Source organism: Lactuca virosa, chromosome 8 (genome assembly GCF_052849685.1).
Source record: "Lactuca virosa cultivar CGN04683 chromosome 8, Lactuca_virosa_CGN04683_v6, whole genome shotgun sequence".
Lineage (NCBI taxonomy): Eukaryota > Viridiplantae > Streptophyta > Magnoliopsida > Asterales > Asteraceae > Lactuca > Lactuca virosa.
In genome coordinates, this window is record NC_136433.1 from 236709746 (window position 1) to 236734726 (window position 24981).

General features: G+C 37.7%; 1 protein-coding gene across 1 annotated transcript; it reads right to left on the reverse strand.

The window, feature by feature from the left end:
• Positions 1-1159: 1159 nt before the first annotated feature.
• ERS (glutamate tRNA synthetase) lies at positions 1160-4554 on the reverse strand. Its single transcript, XM_079067343.1, has 13 exons — positions 4148-4554; positions 3958-4076; positions 3631-3752; positions 3110-3292; positions 2909-3027; positions 2755-2803; positions 2576-2677; positions 2406-2508; positions 2251-2314; positions 2057-2171; positions 1877-1977; positions 1642-1798; positions 1160-1547 (listed from the first exon to the last, which is right to left on the reverse strand). The coding sequence occupies exons 1-13, from the start codon at positions 4447-4449 to the stop codon at positions 1326-1328; spliced, it is 1758 nt and encodes a 585-aa protein (XP_078923469.1). The 5' UTR covers positions 4450-4554; the 3' UTR covers positions 1160-1325.
• Between the last annotated feature and the right edge of the window lie 20427 nt (positions 4555-24981).

Sequence of the window (24981 nt, forward strand, 5' to 3'; positions counted from 1 at the left end):
CATCCGTAAATTCTGTAATTTTAAACAATTTAATGTTTTCTTTATAACAAAAGTCTCTAATTTTAACATCGAAAATTCCCAGATTAGTCTAAACATTTTAATAAAAAAATGTTACTCAAACTTCAATGGCATGTCAACTCACATATCAAACCTGCATTAAGCATAAACTAAAATAATCAACATAATAAAGTCTTTGACTCAGTTCTTTAGTTTCTGTGGACTATTTGGTTCTCACAATCAACATAATATTAGGAACTATAACCAATTTGAAATCTAAGACAATAATTTAGACATTCGGTGTGACAAAAAAAATTGGCATCTGTGAGTTTTGATTTTTAGTATTATTATGGATGTAAAATAAAGATAAAATGATTTAAAAAAAAAAAAGAAGAAGAAGAAAAAAAAAGCCATTTTTCTTAAACATTTTGCAAAAAATAGCCAAACAATTAACATTTTTTCCCGAAATTAATCAAAAAATTCAGAGGTAGAGATGCACAATGACCAAACTTAGGGGTTGTTTATAGTTGTTGACTGAGTCAGAGCCTAACATGGACAGAAACTCTGACAACATCTGTCTTTGACTAAAACTATGTTGTTTTATTACACATCTGACTAACTGTGTTGAATGTTGAATAAAATTTATCAAATTGAGAAAAAAGTTATCAATTATATTCAAACAAATAATTTAAATTTATAAAGAATTGAACAAACAAAAGCATCAAAAGTCTCATGAACTTATTTAAAGTACAATAATGTAATAAGAATAAATCAAAGTAGAATGTTATAACAAACAAATAAAAAAAATATATATGTAGTTGTTTCTTGCATTCAACCTTTTACTTCTACTTCCTCAAGTTTAAAGTTATTTTTCTCAAATTTTATCTAATCATATACAAACAACATTTTTTCATACCAGAAGACCGTTAATTAATTTTAGAAAAGAAACATGAAGCCATTTACAAGTTCTTGTATGTCTGAACATCTAGTTAACAATAGCAGCATAATGGTTGTAGTTGGAGGATATGATATGATGACATACACGTCCATAAAACTATTATGTATGAGCAGCTTCTTTTAGAGGCACATGATTAGGAATCTGGAAATTAAAGATGTATCAATATCAATAATTACATAATCCATATAAAAACAAGTGCCACTGTTAATGGAAATTAAAGGAATATCAATATCAATATCATGAGTATTCATGTTTTTCCACTATTAGCAAAGTGCAAGCAACTCAACAAGAACATACAATAATAGACCTATTAAGCTACAAAATCTGAATTACTTGTTGAAAAAAATCAAACCCAACAAAAAACATATAATCAATGAGAAGCAACAGTAGCAGGCTCATCCACCTTTCTAAAAGCTTCCCAATCAACTTCTCTCAATGATTTCAAGCGTTGTTCCAGTGTAACAAACCCAACCTGAGGTGTCACAATCTCATTGGTCCCAGCTCTATGAATCAAAACTATGCTCTCTCCCATGTCAGGCCCATGCAGCTTTCCAGTCAGCAAAACTCTCAAAGGCATGAACAGTGATTTCCCCTATCATCACTCACATTATAAATATTACATCATTATATTATATACGATAAAAAAAATATCCATTTTTTTTTATAAATTATAATTATAGACTAACCTTTCGTTTTAATGATTTCCCAAAAGCTTTCACCCATTTCTGCCACCCGGATTTTCCTTCTTCAAGTGCACTCATAAACTCCCCATTATCATATGCAGCTAACAAGCTTTCTGCAACCATTATAAGCCCTTCTTCCAACATCTCTCTACCTTCAGAACTAGAAAAAAAAAACAATACAATTTCAATTTTAGAGTAATAAATTTTTACATAAAATTTGCATTATTTTATTTTATACCTTGATAGAGTATCATGAAAAGGATACGATAGTAAATCCGAAAGTAACTTTTCTGCATCTGTTATCACATCAATCCCACCTTCTAGAAGCTTATAAGCATCCTGTATACAAAAAAACTATAAATTGTAACTCCAATTTTAATTTCAGAATATAATATAATATAATATAATATATTCTTACTTCTATAAAGATTCCTTCTGACTCTTTAAGGATGCCAGAGTTCTTCCATTGATCACCAACTGTCTTTATCAACTCTTCCATAGGAAGAGCTTTTAAATGCAACCCATTCATCCATCTTTATTTATTTTTTTAAATACAAAAGTTATAAAAGGCGAATGATGAAAATTAATAATACAATGAATTATTTGCATTACCTCAATTTGGTTGAATCAAATATGGCTCCACTTTTGTTGACACGATTAATCGAGAATTTTTCAACTGTAGCACAAAAAAGAAATACATTTATTTAAAAAGACGAAAAAGGGCGTATTATGTGCATATAACACAAGATTACATTACATGAACTAACCTAGTTGCTCAAGGGTAAAAAATTCATCATTAGTCCCATCACTCCAACCCAACAATGCTAAATAATTCACAATTGACTGAGGTAAATACCCCATTTCCCTATACTGTCAATCTCAAAAAGTTAATACTCATCATCACTTCTAGATACAAGGGTAAAATGGTCATTTGTACCTGTCCTACTGAAGTTGCACCATGTCTTTTCGACAGTTTGCTTCGATCAGGGGCAAGAATCAATGACACGTGTGCAAAAGAAGGCATTGGAAACCCTAGAGCCTATGAGAAAAAACAACAAAAGAAAAGATTAATAATTTCATCATATCAAATTTTTATTAATATTAAAATAAAACTACCTTATATATCAATGCTTGCCTTAGTGTATTAGGTAAGTGTTCTTCTGCCCTGAAAAGCACAAGTGTTTAATACAATACTGTAATATAAATTATATAATATAATCATATAATAATAATATTAGATATATAATAATATATAGATTTAGTGATTTACCTTATAACATGTGTTATTGCCATGGTGGCATCATCAACAGTGACACAAAAATTATAAACTGGTTGTCCATTACTTCTCATAATTACAAAATCACCAAGTGTGTCTAGATTCCAGCTAACCTTTACACAACATCATTAAACAATATCAAATTTTTAATGTCTAATAAGTTATTAAATTAATTTTTGTATAAAAATTAATTACCTCTCCTCTAATCAAGTCGTTAATTGTTAAACTCCCTTCTTTAGGGACACGGAATCTGTAAGTATATGGAGTTCCTTTTGATAACTCTTGTTGAACTTCTTCATCTGTAGCATGGGCCCACTTTCCACTGTATACAGGAGGTAGTTGTTTTTCCTTTGCAATTTCTTTCATTTGTTCAAGTTCCTAAAAGGTTTAACAGGATAAAAATCAACATATCACCATATAGAAAGGACATGCAGTATAATTTGAATCAAAGATAATCCATTCACAAAATTCATGTTTTAGTGTCTTGATTTTAAGGGGTTGCATAGGCAGATGTTATAATTCCTTGCAATATCTACCACATGTCACTTCTACAGTTCATTATTGTAACATGAAGAAAGAAGACAAAGTGAAAAATAAGATTGCAGATTGGAAAAGGATAAGTTTCTTTCAGTGGCAGCAGTGCACATCAATAAATATGACAAAGTTCAAGATTCACATCCATCATACACATGTCTCTCAAGTTCAAGGGCACTTACCTCATTTGAGCAAAAGCAACGATAAACTTCACCAGATTGTAGAAGCTTCTCAGCGTATTGTTTGTACAAATCATTCCTTTCTGATTGCCTATATGGACCATAATCACCACCAACTCCAGGGCCTATATGATCAACAGCAAATGTTGAAACAAAGTTCAAAGAATTTCCAATAGAGTTCAGTTTTTATATGAATCTTCTAATCGCATGACATTTTTGTTGATTTTTGTCCGTAACCATGACAATTCATACAGATTTTGAAGCTAAAACTTGATCCATTTGAAACTGACTCTAATTTCGGGACATATAGAATGGGAGGGGTTCTCCAACCTTCATCCCAAGCAAGGCCCAGCCACGAGAGGTCTCGCAACACAGCTTCTTCCGATTCCTTGGTTGATCTCTCCAGGTCCGTGTCCTCTATTCTCAGTACAAACTTCCCGCCTTTAGACCTGTTCCGATTCGAAATCTTCGTTATAGAAGTATAGAACCTTCTTATCAAATTAAGGAGAAAGCAACCGACCTAGCGTAAAGGTAGTTGAAAAGAGCAGTTCTGGCGCCACCGACGTGAAGATTACCGGTGGGGGAAGGGGCGAAACGGACGCGGACTTGTCGGTCGTTGAAGCTATTGCTATCGTCTGAAACTGACGCGGAGATTGAGAAACTTCGTTTTGTAACAAGGGAGATGCTGATAAAAGTGTTGCTGGTTTTACGGGTTTGTAACAAAGGACGGAGTATGAACTTTGATTGAGGGAAAACTTCCGGGACGACCACTCGAGTCCCACAGCCGATCCCGATTCCGGCGAGGGTCGCCATTTTCATCATCTACAGACCAGACTGCAGGTATAGCTACTATAGATAACGATTATCCGAAGGGGATTGTGGATTTTGTCATAAGCGATCGTGAATTCTGACCAAACTTGTACCGGGTTTGAAGTTTCCGGTGAGCCCGCAAAGGCCCATTGCTCTTTTCAACAAACTTCATAAACCGGGTTCGGATCCATTCAACCGGATCCTAAATTCCTAATACCAAATTGGCAATTTGTGTGTAAAGTGTAAACTAGGACTTCCACCGGGGCAAGCAATGTGGACCATTTAACCGAACCAAATTGAACCGGATCGTATGCCAATCGATATATGTCGTTTTGGGATTCAATTTTTGTTTTAGACAAATCAGTATTCACTATAACTATTAAAACGTCTATGCAGACATGCATTTGGTCTATTTGGTTGGTTTCATTTCATGTATGGTTGGTACTATTATACTTTTGATTGAAATTTTTATTAATCTTTATGTATATTTTTATGTGAAAATAGTATTTTACTAATTAAAAAATACCCTACATTTCATAACATTATCCTTCAACGTGTAGGCGTGAAAACACTTATCCCTTATCAGTGGCGACTTATCCCTTATCAGTGGCGGTCGTAGAACGTTTTAGTAGGGGTGACACTAATTTTTTTTTCCAAATAAATCTAAATTAGTAGTGTCACTCGTATTTTAAGCCGGTGCACCTAATAAAAAAAATATAAAAAAAAACATAAAAAAAAAATTTACACTACGTGCCGGAATCGGAGCAGTGGCCAGGGACCCCCCGGGCTCCACTAAGGTCCGCCACTGTCCCTTACCCTTACCCCCTTCCCTCTATAGCTTCCATGACAATTTGGTGCCACCATCATCCACGGTCCCTACCGCAGCCTCATTCCATTACCATCTTTCTCCTCTACTCGACACTTGTAATCTCATCACCTTCTCCATCGGTTAGAAGCTCACCACCCTACTGCTTCCCTTCTTCTTTCACTCGTCTTCGAGCAAAAGACCTTCAGTCACAGTCCCACCTCTTCTCATCTAGTCTAGATTGAACCATGGCCAAAATCTGTCATATGTGTTCTCTCTAAATCGTACCATAGTTGAAGCTCAACATTGTGTTCTCTTCAAAGAACCCATGACCTTATATCTCTGAGGAAATGTCATTGCTACAAACAATAGTCATCGTTGTTGTAGATCTTGTAACGTCCCATTTTCAGGGCCAAAAATTTTAATTTTGTTAAAGTAAACTTTCCAATTATAAATCCATTATTTAGAAAACCGTTTATTCCAAAATACATTTATTAAAAATCATATTAGTATAAGAAACGCGAAATCCTCAATGTTGCTGATGAGAATGTACAGTCCCGCCTTCACTTTCCCACAATCACCGATAAAACCTGAAAAACATAAACAACTAGGTAATTACAAAGCTTAGTGAGTTCTCCCAAAATACCACCACATAAACATATAACAACATGTATACTGGGTCCACAGCTAACATATTGGATTACCCCTAAGTCCTTAGCATGAGTTTGGCTTGTCTATCGGCCCACAACTCATGTCTGGCTTACTCCCGAGCCCACAACATAAGTCTGGTTTGCCTCTCGGGACCACAACTTATGTCTGGCTTGCTCCCGAGCCCACAACATAATTATGTTTACCTATCAGGCCCATAGCCTATGTCTGGCTTGCTCCCAGGTTTATTGGCTTTCGCACAAAGCAGGACCGCCTCAACTCATTACCACCATATGCCGACATATAAACAATCAAGGATCAAGTAGGCACATAATACAGACAAACACCAATCATATAGCTCACTACCGCCTACTAGTCTTCTCACAACATGTAACACTTGAATCTCAGTAAGTTCTCTTTTAACCTTGCATATTTAATTTGTCCCATTTTGATCCTTGAGTTGTACGCGGAGCATACAATGAGGTACGCTTAGCGTACAAGTGATGAAGTGAGTACGTAGGGCGTACCTAGTGGTAAGCTTAGCGTACTCATGCGAGGGGGTGATCAGTGTCCTGCATGCGTATGAGGGGCGTACAGCTTCGTACGCAGGGCATACACAATGATTAATGAAAACCCTAATTTTAGGGGTTGGTCACTATATAAGCATCCGTATGGACTTGAAACCCTTATTTCACCAGCCTCCTTGTCCTCCTTACCCTACATTCGAACCCTAATCCCATATTGTGTGATTTTGGAGCTTAGAAGGCCATATGGAAGAGTATTTTGGTGCTTTGAAGGAAGGTGTCCATTCTTGAAGCTTCATTAAAGGAGTGGAGGCTTATAGATCCAGAACCTTATCATCTTTTGGCACTCATTTGAGGTATAAAGTCTTGAACTTGATGCTTATTAGCTTAGATCTATTTTGGTTTGGGTTTATGGACCCTTTTGGTCCCATTGACGAGGTATTATGAGTTCATACGTTTTTGAAGCTTAGAGTTGCAACTCTTGGTGTTATTTAGGTCCTTGAGTCATTAAGTTGTCATTTTTTAGGTTGAGATCCATCCATGCATGAGTTATGGCCATTTTCATGAAAGTAGAATGTTATATTATGAGTTTGGATTCATTTGGGGCATGCAAAGTCACCAAGTCAATGACTTTATGGGTTTAGACATTGATTAGGACTCAGATCTGTGATTTGGACCTTTGGGCCAAGCATTAAGCGCTTAATGGAAAAAGTGGCTTAATAGAGGAGTACGTTGGGCGTACAAGTCTATACTCGCAGCGTACAAGCCAGCATGCGAGTACGCGCTGCGTACAGCTGAGTACGCCCTGCGTACTCAGTCAGAATGGGATTCGTACATTTGGGCCTCAGTTTGGGCCATTTCTTGGACCTAATTGCTTTGGGCCTTCGTGGGCCATCTGAAAGTAGACTTTTGCACTAAGGAAATTATTGGGCTTTAGGGTAATGCCCATTATAGGGGTTTTGGCCCAATTTGGAAAATTAAGCCATAAGTGGGCTTTGGAAGATGAGTTAGTGTTGGGCCTTTTATATTGTGGATTTGGGCCTTAGTCATGGATCAAATTCGCCCAGGGGTAAAATGGTCATTTTACCCCAAGTATGGAATATTGGATATTGATTGGGTGTTATTTTGTACTGATAGCTCGGGGAGTCGTCACGACTGCAGCTAGGGACTTCTTTCTGTGAGATTCAGCATTTGAGGTGAGTTTCCTCACTGGGTTTAGCGGGTCGAAGGCACCAATGTTAGCCCTATTTGATATTGTTAGGATGCTAGGAGTCTGCATGAACCTTGCATGTGTTATGTGTTGCTATGTATACGGGGCGGGGCTCGATGTCAGGCGAGGCCTGAGGACCGAACATATGCTAGTGTTTATGATTGTTATATGTGTTAGCATGATTATGTGATATTTTTTGCATGTGTATAGCGGGCGAGGCCCAGTGACAGGTGAGGCCTGAGAATAACAGATATGTATACCGAGCGGGGCTCGATGTCGGACGGGGGCCCATTATGTGATCTATGTATCGTATGGGGTAGTTTGGGGAACTCACTAAGCTTTGTGCTTACGGTTTTCGGTTTATGTTTCAGGCACTTCCGGTTGCAAGGGGAAGAGCTCGGGTTGACTACATCGCACACACCATTGGGATTTCGCATATGTTAATTTACTCTGATTTTTATGACATTGATGTATTGGTTTTTGGTTGAGATGTATGGAAGATATTTGAAAGTAACATTTTATCTATTTTTAAAATGAAATTTTTGGGACAATATTTTGGGATGTTAGAAGTTGGTATCAGAGCCTTGGTTTGAGGGATTCGGGCAAACTCTCGGGTGTGTCTGAACTCAAACTAAGGATTTGGTAGGATTTTCAAAAGAAAAAACATTTTTATAAAAGGATTTCTAAAAAAAAGATAAAGGGTGTGGTGCATGCAATCGACCAAGCTCAAGTAAGTTTTTCCCAAATTACCCATACAAGTTATTTGATATGCTTGAATTTGTGAGTTTGTGAATCGCATGCTAGTTAGGGCTAAGGATCAACTCAGTTTTTGCATGATAGAATGCTAGGAGAGATGCCTTTGTATGCCTGCTGTATGAACTTGTAGACTTGCATGCTAGTACTGATCAGTCAGTGATAGGATGGTTTGATTAGGTTATGCTTGGTTCTGTTACTCGATGCTCGAATGTTGTTTGCTTTGTGCTTTTAGGAGTTCTAGCTAGCTTCAACTAACTAGTAAACGAATATGCTAAGTTACATATTATGGGAACTAAATAATTTTAGAAGGTTAAGTTTTAACTCTATTGCGTAACTCTTGTTTGAGTCCAACCATTTTAGTGTGAGACCTCTCATTCGAAGAATTATCTAGTTTTAGTGATATGTGATGGTATTCGCGGTTTAGTTAGAGGGAGATAGCGGGAATTCCTTCTGCAGCTGATGGCAGAGAGTGGTGTGGGTATTGCCCTAGGAAAGCCTAGGTTGGGATTTGGTGCTGGGAGCGGTATTAGTGAAAAGTGACTTGGTGGAGTCACAACAATTCTTGAGGAAAGTACGGATAGATGTGGAAGGTAGTATGGGTCGGTACTACTGGAAGCAGAGGATCCGTACTCGATTCAAGGAGGGCTGTGGTAAAATCAGGAAGCTTGTAGGGTTGTGATTTCATGGTATGTTTTGATGTGTATTATGATGGTTTTCATGGTGTATTTTCAGTATGGTGACATTGCGAGGCAGACCTACTGGCAGTTCTGGAGTTGGGGAGGGCTCAGGATTGGGAGTCGGGTAGCTCGATGAGCAGACTAGGGAGTTCATCTCATCTGATATTACTTGTTCCATTCTTGACCAGACTCTGGTGATCTTCGGCTCGGTCAAGGATGGCATCATGGAGTTACTTGATGAGCGGATGAGCGCCTTTCGCGCTGAGATGGTAGCTCTGATGGGGGTGCGTTCTCTGACTTTCAGGGAGTTTCGGGCTTATAGGGCTCCAGACTATCATGGGGAGAAGGACCCTATTGTGGGCAGACGGTGGTTAGAAGATGTTGCTAACTCTGGTCCGCACCATTCGTTGTCCCCAGAGGGACAAGGCCAAATTAGCGTCCTGCCTCTTGAAGGATAGGGCACGAGACTGGTAGGATGAGGTTGGTCGTGCTGTGGGTGATGATGTCGTAGAGGAGATGACCTGGGATGATTTTTCGAGCAGGTTTCGAGCGGAGTTTGCACTGGTTATTGAGGTGCAACAGCTAGCACGAGAGTTCTAGGATCTCCGCCATACTTCAGAGACGGTGGCTGTGATCACCGCAATGTTCAGGGAGAGGGCGCTTCTGGTTCCGTTGAAACATCCCAAAAATAAAGGATAAAAATTTCGTTTTTATTATAATCAAAACACTATTGTAACTTTGTCTAAACATTGAAAAACATTTCAAATAAAACAATTATCAGAGTTCATTCTCAAATATCACATGTTGTAGTAAACAAGGGTGTATACGCTGCGAGCTCCCTAAGGTCCTTTATTTGAAAAACTGGAGTACCTGAAACATAAACTGAAAAATGTAGGCACAAATCTTAGTGAGTTCCCCAAGATACCTCATACCATACATAGCTAAACACATAACGGCCCTCGCCCACTGAGATACGGGCCTCGCACACACCCGACTGAGGTATGGACCCCACCCACTAAGATACGGGCCCCGCCCACACTCGCATAACCATAAAATCATATAAACATTCAAATCATGCGAAAATCATAAAGATAATAGCATATTGTACAATCATCGGGCCCCGCCCACATACAAATCATATATGCACAACCTGATACTAGCAAATAGAATAATCATCGGGCCCGCCCAACATACATATCAATACATACACATGCAAGAGTCACACAGATAACTGGCATCCTAACATAATAACCATGGGCCGGCATTGGTGCCTTCGACCCGCTAACACAGTGAGGAGACTCACCTCGAATGCAGAAGCGCACTAAAAGAAATCCCTAGCTGCTGCCCTGACAACTTCTCGAGCTAACAATACCAAAATATCACCCAATTAGCAATTGGGTTCCAAACCATAATCCATAATCCATACTTGGGTTAAAATGACCATTTTACCCCTAGCCCAATAAGATTCATAACTAAGGCCAAGACCCAAAACCAACAAGATCCAAAACCACAAAATCCATGAAAGCCCACTAATGGCCTAATTTTCCAAAATGGGTCCAATCCCACACGGGCCTTATCCTAAGCCCATATTTACGATTTAGATTGCTTCAAACACCCCTAGGGACAAACTTGATCAAAGGCAAAAGTCAAAAGTCAAAGTCAACAGCTCAAGTTGTCCCAACTCTTCGAGTTGTCCTTCAACTCGTCGAGTTCCTCTAACAACCGAAAAGTAGGGAAGAACCCGATCCAACTTGCCGAGTTATCTAATCAACTCGCTGAGTTGACCCACACCAACTCCAAAATGGGAAAAACCAAAACAACTCGTCGAGTTGGCCATCAAACTCGTCGAGTTCACCTGAGACCAAACTGTTGGATTAATGTCTAAGTCCATAACTATATTTGGTATGTACTTGACCCGACCCAGCATGGTCCATTTGGGTTGCACTTCATCGGCACAATTTATATGGATAGTATTTTGAGAATAGTATATTTATGATTTATATTAATATATTATAAGTTCTAATATATTAATATGGAATCATATTATTTAATTAGTATTGATCAAGAATTAATTTAGAATTAATTAAGTGATCAAAAAGAACTAATTAAATATGGACTCTTATATATATGGAATGGGCCAAGTTCATTTAGGTTGGGCTAAGCTTTCATGGATGGTCCATGGAGCTTTTAACCCATGGATCCTATGTAAATGAAAGGTCATGGGTATTAGGGTTTACATGGATGTAACCCTAATCCTCCATAATATATAAAGGGGTCCTTGGCTCACAAAATTGGCACAAGTGTGTAAAAATAAGAGTGGGCCGATTTTAGTGTGCATACATATTCTCTCAAGTTCTTCCAAGGTGTTTTGGTGATTTGTGATTCCATTTGAGGCTTCCACACTATTGGGGCTAAGCTCTTAAAGCTTGAAGACATCAAGCTACATCAAAATGTATGTCATCTAACTAGAACTTTGTAGTATAGGTGCTTCATAATATGCTAGTTAGGATGAAACCTTGGAATAGTTAATATTTGCATGTGTAATACAGAAAACATAGATCCAAGGTTTATAGGGTTGCATGTACACCATAGGAGTGTTAGAATGCTCAAAACCCAACAGTGGTATCAGAGCCATGGGTTGTTTTCTGTTATATTGGTGCAAATGTTTTATTTTCAACTTGAAAAAAAAAAGAAAAAAAAATGACGTTTGTCAAATTTTAAGATAATTACTTGTTGTGTGAAAAACTAATTATTTGTAAAATTTGAATCATTTGCTATATGAGTTGAATTAGGTCAAATTTAGTAAAAGATAAAATGATATGATTATTTTATTAGTTTTAAAAGTTTGATATAAATGTTTTAAGGAGTTACAAATTTTGTCATAAAATTTTGGAGCTCAAAAGTTTTTTTTAAAGTTGTGATCTTAAGTGTTTTGAAACCTCCATAAGTTATGGATATGAAAGTTTTTTTAAAAAAAAAATTGATTTAAAGTTTTTATGGAGTTACAAAATTTGGAGTTAATGTTTTAAAGAATTCCATAACTTGTTCTTAAGTTATGGAACATGAAAAGTTTCATCATAAAACAAGTATTTAACTCCATAAGTTATGGAATCCAAAGGTTTTCAAGAGTTACAAAACTTGCCCTCAAGTTTTGGAATTTGGAAAAAGCTTTTTATGAAAAAAAAGAATTGAATTCTAAAACTCTTGGGTTCATAACTTAAACAATTAATTAAATGGTTTTAATTTTGAATTTAATAATTGGAATTATGATGTTTTATTGAATAATTCAAATTAACTTTTATGGACTTTATTAATAGTTAATTAAAGCGTTTAATTAAATGAGTATTATTAAATCCATAAATAAAGATATGGTTTGAGTTTAATTAAATTAAAAGTTTAGTTTAATTAATAGATTAAACCACCAAGTATTTTAAATGTCTAAAATACACCCTTATACTATTATAATATTAAAAGTTTAATATATTATATGTATAAGAGCAAGTCGTCTTACCAATAGTAGGCATCATTCACGAAGCCAGTCTATAAGGGGGGTATAAGGTTACTGCCTATAAAATGGCAGTTTAATGGGTGTCTACTCTCACCCACCGCTTCTTTGACCGGTGGAGGGTCGTTAGCCGAACGGGTAGGACAAGGACTATATTTCTCCCTTCATTAAAAGTATTAATGATAAATACTAAGTAACTAAACTCTTAATAATACCCAATCTTAGTTACTTAGGAAAATATGAATTTGGTGCTAACCCATGAAATTACACTTTGCACTTTTCTTAAGTCAGTTAGTGGAGCGTGTGTGGTTAACCGGCACACTAGCTTGATTTAACAAGGTAGGTAAAGGGTAACTTAATGTTTATCATAGTATCGGTGGAGCGTGTGTGGTTAACCGGCACATCGATTGAAGGGTAAATATTTAGGGTACCAAGTATATTTGCATGGTTATTCACACCTTGTTTTGTGATCCTTGGCATCCCAGTCACAAAACCTGAAGGACACACTCGAGATTGAAACATGCCTTTGAAAAGTTCAATGAATCTCAAAAGAATCTAGGAGTTTCAAAACCAATTAAAACCTAATAATACATTTCGTTTATCTTGGTGGAAATTGGTGAATCGTCATTCACCTACCTTCAAATATTTTATAGCTTGGATTACGGCATCCCTCTTCCAAGTTATAAAATAGTTTGATGGGTCCTAGCCTTAATATTTCATATTGGGTGTTATATTAAGGACTTTAGATCAACTATCTTGAATATCTCCCAAAAGATGTCGAGCTCAGACATCTATGATCTTCCCAAATCTCTTGGAACTTTACTTCCTCCACCTCCTCCAATTATTCTCCCTAACCCACAAGTTCAAGGTCACTCAAGCCCTAATGGCAAGCAAGGTCTATGTGTGATCACATCTTAGAGATGAAGTCACATATTGACAAGCCGGGAGAGTTGGTTTTCAAAGTCTTGAGAAAGTTGGATGTTCAATCACTTTCTAAGTCACATAGTGAGTTCCTTTGGGACTACTATGATACAAACTATGACATGAACCTTAATGATCATATCTATTTGCTTGGTGCTGCTGAATCAGCAATGATTTGGAACGATAGTGAAGCAAATTTGATTAGAAGATCAACTTCCCAAAAACTTTATGGACAGTGACAATGGTGACACTGGAAATCCAGAAAAAGCATTCTCTTCCCAATGGAAAGGGATTGGCCATAGTCAACCCGGTTGACCAAATGGTAAAGAGAAAGGCTAAGTCTGAGATAGTCCCATTACCAAAGGGTCCATATGTTTATTTTGCCAAAGGAAGGGGCGTTGATTGCAAAGCTGCCAAATTTACCTAAGGATGTTAAAGTCAATAAGTTTGACTCTACATCAGGTAGAGCACATTATCTAACTCTGTTAAGTTCTATTCTGAGATCCTCATTACATGATGTGACTGGGTCACATGTTGATGTTTTAAGAATCAAAGAATAGAGAGAAATCTTAAAGGAAGTATATGCTGATTCTGATCGCGAAGGTGGATTTCGATCACATCAGAATTTTGAGCAGTTGCTTAAGAAGTTATGATATATTGCTAAGGAATAGATAACAACAATTTTCCATGTGGATTGTAAGGATAAGTTTTTCCGCAAAGTTTTAAAATAAAAGAAAATTGTTTGATTTTGTTTATTTGAAGTATCTTTACAATGACATTTGAGGAAAATTGTTGCTTATATGATTCCACTGACAGCAATATTGGAAAATGGATTTGATTCTTTCATTTGTGGTAGTGTCTAAATTTACCAAATCAGGAAAGTTCCTCATCACCCAAGTTTCAATTGGACCGAAACTTGGAATCATGCAAGTTGAATAGTATGATGAATGAGAACTTTCAAGCATTGGAAAATCAAGACTAATTACTTGTTCACATGGATGTGTGAGTCAAGTGAAGGACTAAAGGGATCGAGTACACATTCTTGTGCACTGGTCATGTCCACCACAAAGCTCGTTAAGACTATTTGATTTACTAAAGTTTAGTAAATATGGTTATACTTACAAGTTTAAGTATAATTCTGAAACATTGGAAAAGTCTCAATGTATGGCAGAACGAATGGGAAGAATCAAATTAGGCAGAAAGATAAAAGTTTCTCAAATCTGAAAAGATGGGAGAGTACTTTAGTATCATGTTTGTGATCATCTTAATGATTTAGAAATCATATCACAATTAGTCCTCTAAAGGTCATCTTAGTGCATTCTTATGACTAAGAAGAGGAGTCATGAATTGTTGAAATGGTTAGATCAGGAAGATGAGTCATACTTCGTTCCAAAACAATTCTTAGAGTCATACTCCAAGATTGTAACTTGAGTGACATATCTTAAAGAAAGGTTTAAAACACTTGTCAAATGTAAGAGTAAAAGTGTCCTACTCTTGTACATTTGAAATTGGTAAGTTGTGATGTTTTGGATAAAACAAAGACCAACTAAGGCCAATTGTGTGAAGTGTTTGTCTTGATAAAGAATCTGAACTATCTCTTGAATATTTGGCAAGATAGTCTTATATGTCAAGAGGATAGTGGGAGTCTTAAAGATACTAAAAAGAATTTCAAGAACTAATCAAGAATAAAACCTGAGGTTCTTCACTAGCACACGCCTTGAGGTTTATAACCTATCGTGTTGACATATTCTGTGCCCATTCTAGTTAAAGTTGGCTTTGCATAGGAGTTCTGAAAGTTCTCAATTGGTTGCATAACAACTTGGAAGCAATGGCAGGCCCTGTACTGCCAGGTGGCAAGAAGTTAAGATTGCATAAGTTCAGTCCATATTAGTTTGGATTTGTCATTATCCTTGTCTTGTGACTATGATTTTGACGATTCACATGGATAAGAACATATACACCATAAAATCTAAGGGTCATAAGGTTTCTCTCCGATTCATGAAAATGATGGTGAGGAAACACTTCCACCAAGTAGATTTGAAGCAGATGGCAAAAGGTCTAAACAATTGAGACTATGATTACGACATCCCTTTTCATAGTTCTGAAATTGTTTAGACACACATGCATGCTATCTAAGGAAAGGTGTATGATTTTGATAAAGTTTTATCAAAGCATCTCGTATCAGAAATCTGAACTTTGGTAAGAAAGTCAATAAAGTATTGATTTCTAGAAGTCCAGCTGATTTCTGAGTACATGTCAAAGCTAGTGGGAGCATAAGTGTTATGCTAATAATCATCATGTTAGTGGGAGCATGATAATTATTGTTAGTGTTGCAAGTTAGCAATGTTAATTATAGAAAACAAAAGTTTCAATTCGTGAGGCTGCAGGGATTGAAAAAGTTGTTTTGCTATAATTAAGGGAGAGGATATACTTCATTTCAGTTCTAAAGGCTTAGATTGAGACCTTAATCATCTTTAGTCAAGAATATATATATATGAATTTCATGTTGGATTGGTTCAACTTAAGGAAATTCTATATATTGCGTTCTCAAAATTCGATTATGATCACGGCATCCCTCTTCATAGTCAAATTTTGAAAACATGGCAAATAAAAATATTGTAGCAAAAGACTGGTCTAGAATCATGTCTTTATGTGAGACATCATGAATCGTGTAGCATTTGCTTTGGGTACAGGATCGATTGCATGTGCTATAATATTTGTCATTTCTAAATTTTTCCAAATGCCCAGAGGCATTAAGAAGGGAAAAGGTCTAGAATTGGATATGACTAAAATGATTAAGCAATTGTCGAGGACAATCTGAGGTTTACCAAAGATTGGTTGCTCAGGGACAGTTGGAAGTATAGTGCTAATTTTGGAAGGACCATATTGACATATTCTGAAAAGAGGCATCTCTTATTCAGAAGTGATAGTCAAAATGAGAATATGGAGTTGTCTCCATAGGTGGAAGTTATCTGTGTAAGATTAGAAAACTTAATGCAAGAAGCATGTCCAAAGCAATGTACTTTGAATATGAGACTTAGTTTCCATGGAGTTGATCTCCATTGGAATACCTTATAATGACTGTTGACAAGTCTTTGTGACTTTGTACATATTCATTACAGGAGGGTCAGTGCATATAAGTTTAAAATCTAAACAGATTTCGATAAATGATAGGAATTTGAAATTCTCACATTTTTCGATAAGGATTTGGGAGTGTGAAATTAAAATCATTGAAATTATGTTCAATTGGTTTATTTCACAAAGTAAGGATCATAGACAAACATAGAGTGCATACTTGGTGTATGGCAAAGCTATTGTTTAAGAAAAACATAGTGTACATGCTTGGAGCATGGGACAACTAGTGTTTTTAATTCAAGTATAAAGTTGATAAAACCGAAACAATGAATAATGAGTAATCAGTATGGTGATAAATAAAAGTGTTTATTTATATTCATAGGGTTTGATACCATATTTGATTCATTTATTCTTGTGTTTCACTTTGCATGTTTTGACTTCCAGAATAACTAAGTCGCTCTTCCTGAATGATTAAGTTATTCAAACCATCCACAGTCGGTCATATGTTGGAAGTAGATATGAATCAAGACTGTCATGGGTTGGTTTGTAGAGGTCCAAGTTGGTGGACAAAGTGGTGCTACAACACTCATGAGTGCTCATAAGTTCTGAGTATTGGATTCAACCCGCGCTCATTTGAATCACTTCATGGATTTTATCACGAGTGATCATGAGACGATAATATCTTATATTCTTCAAACCTAGAGATATGAGTTGTTACTATGAGTTGGTTATACATTGATTGCACGAAAACGCATTTGGTAACTCGATGTTATAAAACGTGCCTTTGTGTATGATTCAACAAGTAGTAGAACAAGCCATATGAGTCGAAGTTTATCCATTCCTTTTACCTTCGGGATAAAAGCGATATCTGTGGGCCCCTCGATGATTTAGCGATGACACATGTGAGTGCTTGGCCAAGCCAGGACTGATTTGATTTGTTCAATCAGTCAGTAATCATAAATCAAAAATCGGGAAACAACAAATAGACAGAGAGAATGATTATAATCCATGTCTCAGTCCATATGATATCTAGAATGGAGGAATATATGATCCCTTATCTAATGGACAAGTCATTGACAAGGTCAGAGTTCGACAACGGCTTTAAGAGCTACGATTGCCAGTTAGGTTTTGAAGTCATACTCAATAATAGTTTTAGACTTATCTAAGTGGGAGACTGTTGGATTAATGTATAAGTCCATAACTATATTTGGTATGTACTTGACCCGACCCGGCATGGTCCATTTGGGTTGCACTTCATCGGCACAATTTATATGGATAGTCTTTTGAGAATAGTATATTTATGATTTATATTAATATATTATAAGTTCTAATATATTAATATGGAATCATATTATTTAATTAGTATTGATCAAGAATTAATTTAGAATTAATTAAGTGATCAAAAAGAACTAATTAAATATGGACTCTTATATATATGGAATGGGCCAAGTTCATTTAGGTTGGGCTAAGCTTTCATGGATGGTCCATGGAGCTTTTAACCCATGGATCCTATGTAAATGAAAGGTCATGGGTATTAGGGTTTACATGGATGTAACCCTAATCCTCCATAATATATAAAGGGGTCCTTGGCTCACAAAATTGGCACAAGTGTGTGAAAATAAGAGTGGGCCGATTTTAGTGTGCATACATATTCTCTCAAGTTCTTCCAAGGTGTTTTGGTGATTTGTGATTCCATTTGAGGCTTCCACACTATTGGGGCTAAGCTCTTAAAGCTTGAAGACATCAAGCTACATCAAAAGGTATGTCATCTAACTAGAATTTTGTAGTATAGGTGCTTCATAATATGCTAGTTAGGATGAAACCTTGGAATAGTTAATATTTGCATGTATAATACAGAAAACATAGATCCAAGGTTTATAGGGTTGCATGTACACCATAGGAGTGTTAGAATGCTCAAAACCCAACACAAACAACTTAAGCCATTAAGCCGATACATTCGAAACTAACAGCTTCTCCCACTCAGATCTTAACTGAAATGGCCTTAAGAAGGGTAAAGTTTCCAACTTTACCCCTAAGAACCACCAGAATGGGTTCAAAACCCAAACCCTAAACTTAAAAGGGTACGGACTTAATCATTAAGCACTTAATCCACAAGGACACAACTCCAAGATGCAGATCTGACCATATGAGGCTAGATGGCCATGTAAAGTTTCCAACTATACACTTATTCATGCTTAGAAGAAGCTCAAAATCTTAAATGAGACAAAAAGAAGGACTTAATGAATGCATGAAGCCCTTAGGACCATAAAGTTGGCACCTTTATGCCAAAAGAGCTCAAAAGGACCATAGATATGGAAGTATAGAACTTGGGACGTCTTTCAACCCCACCAATCACCCAAACATGGGTAGAAGCATAAAAACTTAACCCAAAAAGAGATCTAATAAAATATTAAGCAATGATAGAACTTTATACCCACAATAGGCTGGAAATGATGCAAATAATCAAGATCTGAATGCTTCTACTTGAATCACCACCTTGCACCAAGCTTTTCCTTCTTCCAAGAGCTTCAAACACACCAAACACACTCACAAAGAGCTCACAACACTAAAAAAAGGCTTTAGGGTTTCGAGATTAGGGTTAGAGGCTATGCAGGCTGGAAATGAGGCCAACACCTGGGACTTAAGCTGTTTAAATAGGGTGCAAAATCCGCAATTAGGGTTTCCTAAACCTCGCCCAACTCGTCAAGTTGGCTCCTCCAAATCGCCGAGTTGTCTTATTAACCTCGCGACGAAAACAACTTCTACTCGCCGAGTTGAGGCTCCTCAACTCGTCGAGTAGACCTAATAAATGCTCCTGATTCTTCATCTCCAACTCGCCGAGTTGGCTCCTCCAACTCACCGAGTTCAACTTGAAATTGGCATAACTCCACAATTAACCTTCTAGATTCCTGATGTTACAACTCTCCCCCACTTAAATTAGATTATGTCCTCGAAATCGCTCCTTACTGCCACTCATAACCAAACAATCCACCTGAGGGACATAATTGGAATTCTGCGCATAAGACAATCTTCCCCAAACAACCGGAATCCCAAACTGAAACTTCTATCCCTAAGATAACATCCAAACCTTCAGCCCCTGCAACCCACTTCTACCTTTCTCAGACCTGAAATCTATGACTGTGTCATTCCACTCTTTAAAGGAGTTGAACCAGTTGCTATTGCATGTCATATGATAGGATGCTCCAGAGTCCAAGACCTAAGTATCAGTAGAACTAGATGTACAAACAGTCAAAACTTCACCATCATCCCCTTCACCAGAAATTCCTTGAATCACAGCAGCACTGTTGTCGCTTGCTCCAACACCGTTATTCCCTTTCTTCAGCAATTGACACTCTCTTCCGAAGTTCCCCTTTTCCTTGCAGATATAACATTTTATGTCGGATTTAGATTCAGAACTTTACTTCCCTTTGTTACCTCCACCTCTATCTAATGTTTTTCCTCTGCCTATGAACAAACCGAAACTGGAAACTTCTTCTCCGACTGAAACTTTTCTTTTTAGTTATGTAGACAAAAAATATTCATTCACATCATTCACAGTGATCGTTCTCCTACCATACAACATGGTATCAACAAAATTCTCATAAGAATTGGACAGTGAACATAAGAGGATAAGTGCCTGATCTTCATCTTCAATCTTTACATTCACACCTTGTAAATCCAAGATGGTCCTATTGAAGTTATCCAGATGATCCTTCACTTGGGTGCTCTCCGACATCCTAAGAGTGTGGAAACGTTGCTGGTATAGCCTGTTCGTCAGAGAATTGTTCTGATACTTGTCGCACAACTTCTTCCAAAGCCCAGATGCACTCGTTTGAGCCACGACCTCTCTAAGTACTTCAACTGTCAAACTCAAAAAAAATTGCGCTACGCGCTCTTGCCATAATATCTACCTTCCTTTCAGCCGTCATGTCCTTTGGTAGTTTCACTTCTCCTTCCAGTGCCAATACACATCCTTGTTGAACTAGAAGAGCCTTCATCTTCACCTGTCATAAAGTGAAATCATTCGAACCATTGAACTTCTCCGAATTGAACTTGTGAGATGCCAACTTCAATCAACAGAACACCAACCGCGACTCTAATACCACTTGTTAAGGAAAATAAGTGATACTTGTCTAGTATCAGAACAAATCTGATGCCACTTGCTAAGTTCTGATGACCCTTGTTTGGAAGTAATGCAGATAACAAGCAAAACTATAAGCACACAAAGACAAAATATTTATGTGGTTCGGTCAAGGTGACCTATGTCCATGGGCAGGAGGGGAGTATTATTTATTTCAGAGTTCTCAAATAGAGGTTACAAGTAAATTCACCAGAGATTCGCCTATCACTCTAGAAATCAAGATACAAGACATACGACAAATGGCTCTGCATGCATCCCTATTTATACTTGAGGGATCAGAGCTAAAACCCTAATGGGCCAAGACCATTGGCCCATAAGGCCATTAAAGGTGTCAACCGATCATAATCCATCATACAACATCTTCTGTAACATATTGCGGTATCATACACCCATGAGCATCAACAACACACATGATGGAGCACCTTGTGCCATAGTGGAGCATCATGATGTACAAGTGGCGCATCATGAACACTAATGGCCCAACAACCATCACGGTGGCACAACATGGTGTAATCCTTGAGAAATACCAACTTCAGAGCATCCTTAAATGATCTTGAGCATCATAGAGGACTTTATAGCATACTTGGATCATCAAGGAACAAAATGGTCTAACTTGCACCATCTTGGTGTAACAGAAACTCCATGGCGCAAAAACTTCTCCAGATAGCGCACGTGGAATGTGGATGGTCCAAGAGACTTCAAGTGTGGCGCAAGAACATCAATATTTAAGGAACAACATCACCATGGCGCAACAGGCACATGCATGGTGCAACAAGGCCATGCATGGTGCAACAAGGCCATGCATGGCACAACAAGAGTACCTCATGGTGCAAGAGAGGTACCCCATGGCGCAAGAGGGAGTTCCATGGCGCAAGAGCATCACTCTTGGACCATCCCTTTATCATATGGAGCAACAAGGTTCCGTTGTTGCTCTATATCACTTCTAAGTGCTCCAAATGCTCCATGAACATGACCCAAATGCTCGAGTCACATTTAACAGTTCCTAATATCTCCACAATGGCTAACCTTTCCAACTGTATTCGTTCGGAAGATCCAAACAACAAAGATCGAGTCTTTAAGTCTCAAAGGGACCAAAACTGCATCTTTCTCAACTTAATCCATTATGTCCAAGTCTCCAATCAATATGATGTTTGGATGGATAAGGTTTTCAACTTTATCCATAACAAGGTCACAATCTTTCAAGATCTAAACGTTGTGCACTAAAGTGACCAAAAGCTCATAACACCCAAAATTAACTATATCTAATAAAAGCATCATCAAGATTCAAGCTTTATACCTCCACGTGAAAGATCAAGGTGAACAAAGTCTGGATCTACAAGCTCCAATACAACCAACACTTCTTTGATGAGCTCCTTCTTTTCCAAGATGCACCAAGAACACTCCAAAGCACTCAAAAACACCTTCTTTTGTGCACAAGGCTCAAAATAGGGTTAGGTTTCAAGGAAGGACGTTGGAGAGGTGGAGGTTGAGAATGGAAAGGGTTTAGGGAAGTTAATGAGCATAAATAGGGCTCAAAATCCTGAAATTAGGGTTTGGGGTTTGATCGCGTACGCCCAACGTACTCTTGGTAAGCCCAACATACCAGGTTGAACTTTCGCGATCAGCCATGCCTAGTATGCCCAACGTACACCCTGTACGCCCATCGTACTATACTAAACCCAAAACCTTTGTAATTTCTAACAGTCATAACTTCTTCGTACCAGCTCCGTTTTCGACGATCTTTATATCCACGGAAAGGTATTGAAGAGCCCCATAATATTATCTAGATTACTTGGACTAAAAAATTCTCAAACAAAAATCCATATTTTATGTAAGAACCCGACATATGACTTTCCCCTTTCTACCCTTCGGCCCAATACATAGTTCAAGTGTTAAATCTCTTAACCATAATTACCTCCTTCCACAAGGACTAAAATTTTCCTCCTTAAGGCCCAAAGCCTTTACACAATAGATTTTCAGCCCACGACCTTGAAATAAGAAATGACAGGAAACAGGATGTTACAGATCTGCATGTGTGTATACGTATATGTATATGTGTGTTGATTTCTATTGGTGGTTGGTTTATCTTCATATGTAACACCCAATTCAAGGTATTTTTCATTTTGGACCCTTGGCGTGTAATTAGTTTTCAATTTTGGTCCTTGGGGGCATTATTGTAATTTTTGGGCAGAGAGTGCGTACGTTAGGCGTTCCTCCTGAACATTGGGCGTGCGCAATCAGGGGACAAAACCTAATTTTAGGGTCTGGCTCCTATTTAAGAAACCATATGTTCCAAGGTTCTTTCATTTCCCAGCCTCCATTGCCCTTTTGAGCCACATTTTGAAACCCTAGTTCATCTAGAGAGATTTTACCCATTTTTGTGTGTTTTAGTGTGTGATGGTGAACCTTGAAGAAGAAGAAACTTGGAGAAGGAGCTTTGTTCAAGGAAGATCTTGTAGATCCAAATTCCACTCATAATTTCCAACTTCAATGAGGTATAAATCTTGGAACTTACTCATTCTATGCTTAGATCAAGTTGTTGTGAAGTTTTGAACACTTTTTGGTCCCACAAAGGAGATCTAGTGGGATTCTTCCACTCCAGAAGTTATGAGTTGCTCCTCTTGATGTTTCTGAGATCCCTAGTTAATAAAGTTAGCATCTTGATGGTCAAGGATCAACCACACATGCCTTTATGTCCATTTGGTGAAAGTAGGATGCTAAATCTAAAGTTTGAGTTCTTTTGAGCCATGCAAAGGCTCCAAGTTAGTGACTTTATGGATTAACACGTTCCCCAAGGTTTGGATCTGAAATATGGATGTTTAGTAGAAAGCATTAAGTGCTTAATGAGAAAAAGAGCTTAATGGGTGCGTATGTCGGGCGTACGCAAGCGTACATATCTGGATCCCCGACTCAGTGTAGATATCTAGTACGCTGGGCGTACTAGGGCAACACTCATCGTTCACGACCATGTGGACTTTTGACTTTTGGGCCGCCTTTGGGCTTTAGGGTGTTGGGCCTTTTTTGGGCCATAAGTCTTTCTGATTATGAGCCACTGTTAGGGCTTGGGCCTTTTTGGATTTGGGCCTATGTTGGGCTTTAGGTGTCCTTAGGAATTGGACCATTATTTGGGCTTTTGTGCCATTGAGTGTGGGCCTTGGCTTTTGGGCCAATTGAGGGAAGGTTAAAATGGTCTTTCACCCTAGGGGCTGGGATTAGTTGATTAAAGTCCTGATTATCGTTTGTGACCCAATTGTTAGTTAGGGTCTTATTTGGTTGGTTAGTGCGGGGATTCTCCGGTTCAGCAGCCCAAGCATCTAGTTGACTAACAACAGACTGAGGTGAGTTTGCTCATATATTGTAGGACACTAGGGGTGGTATGTGATTGTAGTCTTTGTGACTCCTGTTGTATGTGTTGTATGCCTGTGTTCCTATTTTATATATGTATGTACGGTGAAATAGACCCGTGTGTAAAATATACCCGGTACAACCTTGTGCTGACATATGAGTTCATATAGACTCGGGGGTGAAATAGACTCGGTTCAGCCTTGTGCTGACATATGAGTTGAAATAGACTCAAAGGTGAAATAGACCCAGGGGTGAAATAGACCCGACACAGCCTTGAGTTGGCATATATGTATGGGATGTGGTATTTTAAGGAGCCCACTAAGCTTTGTCCTTTCAGTTTTCAGTTTATATTTCAGGTACTTCCGGATCAAAGGGGAAGAAATCGGGATGATCGCATCGCACACACACCATGACTTTTCACTTATTTGACTATGATGTATTTTGGATGATTATATTTCCCTATGGTTTTGATAAACACGTTTGGTTGATGTTTTATCTAATATAAAAACAAAAAATTTTGGTTCCGAGTTTTTGGGACGTTACAAGTTGGTATCAGAGACTTGGTTTGAGGGATTCAAACATACTCTCGGGCATGCTTGAACTCAAACTGAGGATTTGGTAGATTTTTATAAGAAGAAATGTTTTATAAAAGAAATTTGTAATAAAAGAAAAGTGTGTGGTGCATGTAATCGACCGAGCTCAAGTAAGTTTTCCCAAAATACCCATACATGTTTTGTGATATGATTGGAATTGAGAATCTGTGAATCGCATGCTAGATGAGGGGTAAGGATCTGTTCAGGATTGCATGATAGAATGCTATGAGAGACGCCTTTATATGCCTACTGTATGAGCTTGTAGACTTGTATGCTAGTACTGATCAGTCAGTGATAGAATGGCCTGTTTAGGTTATCATTTGATTCTTACTCGATGCTCGAAT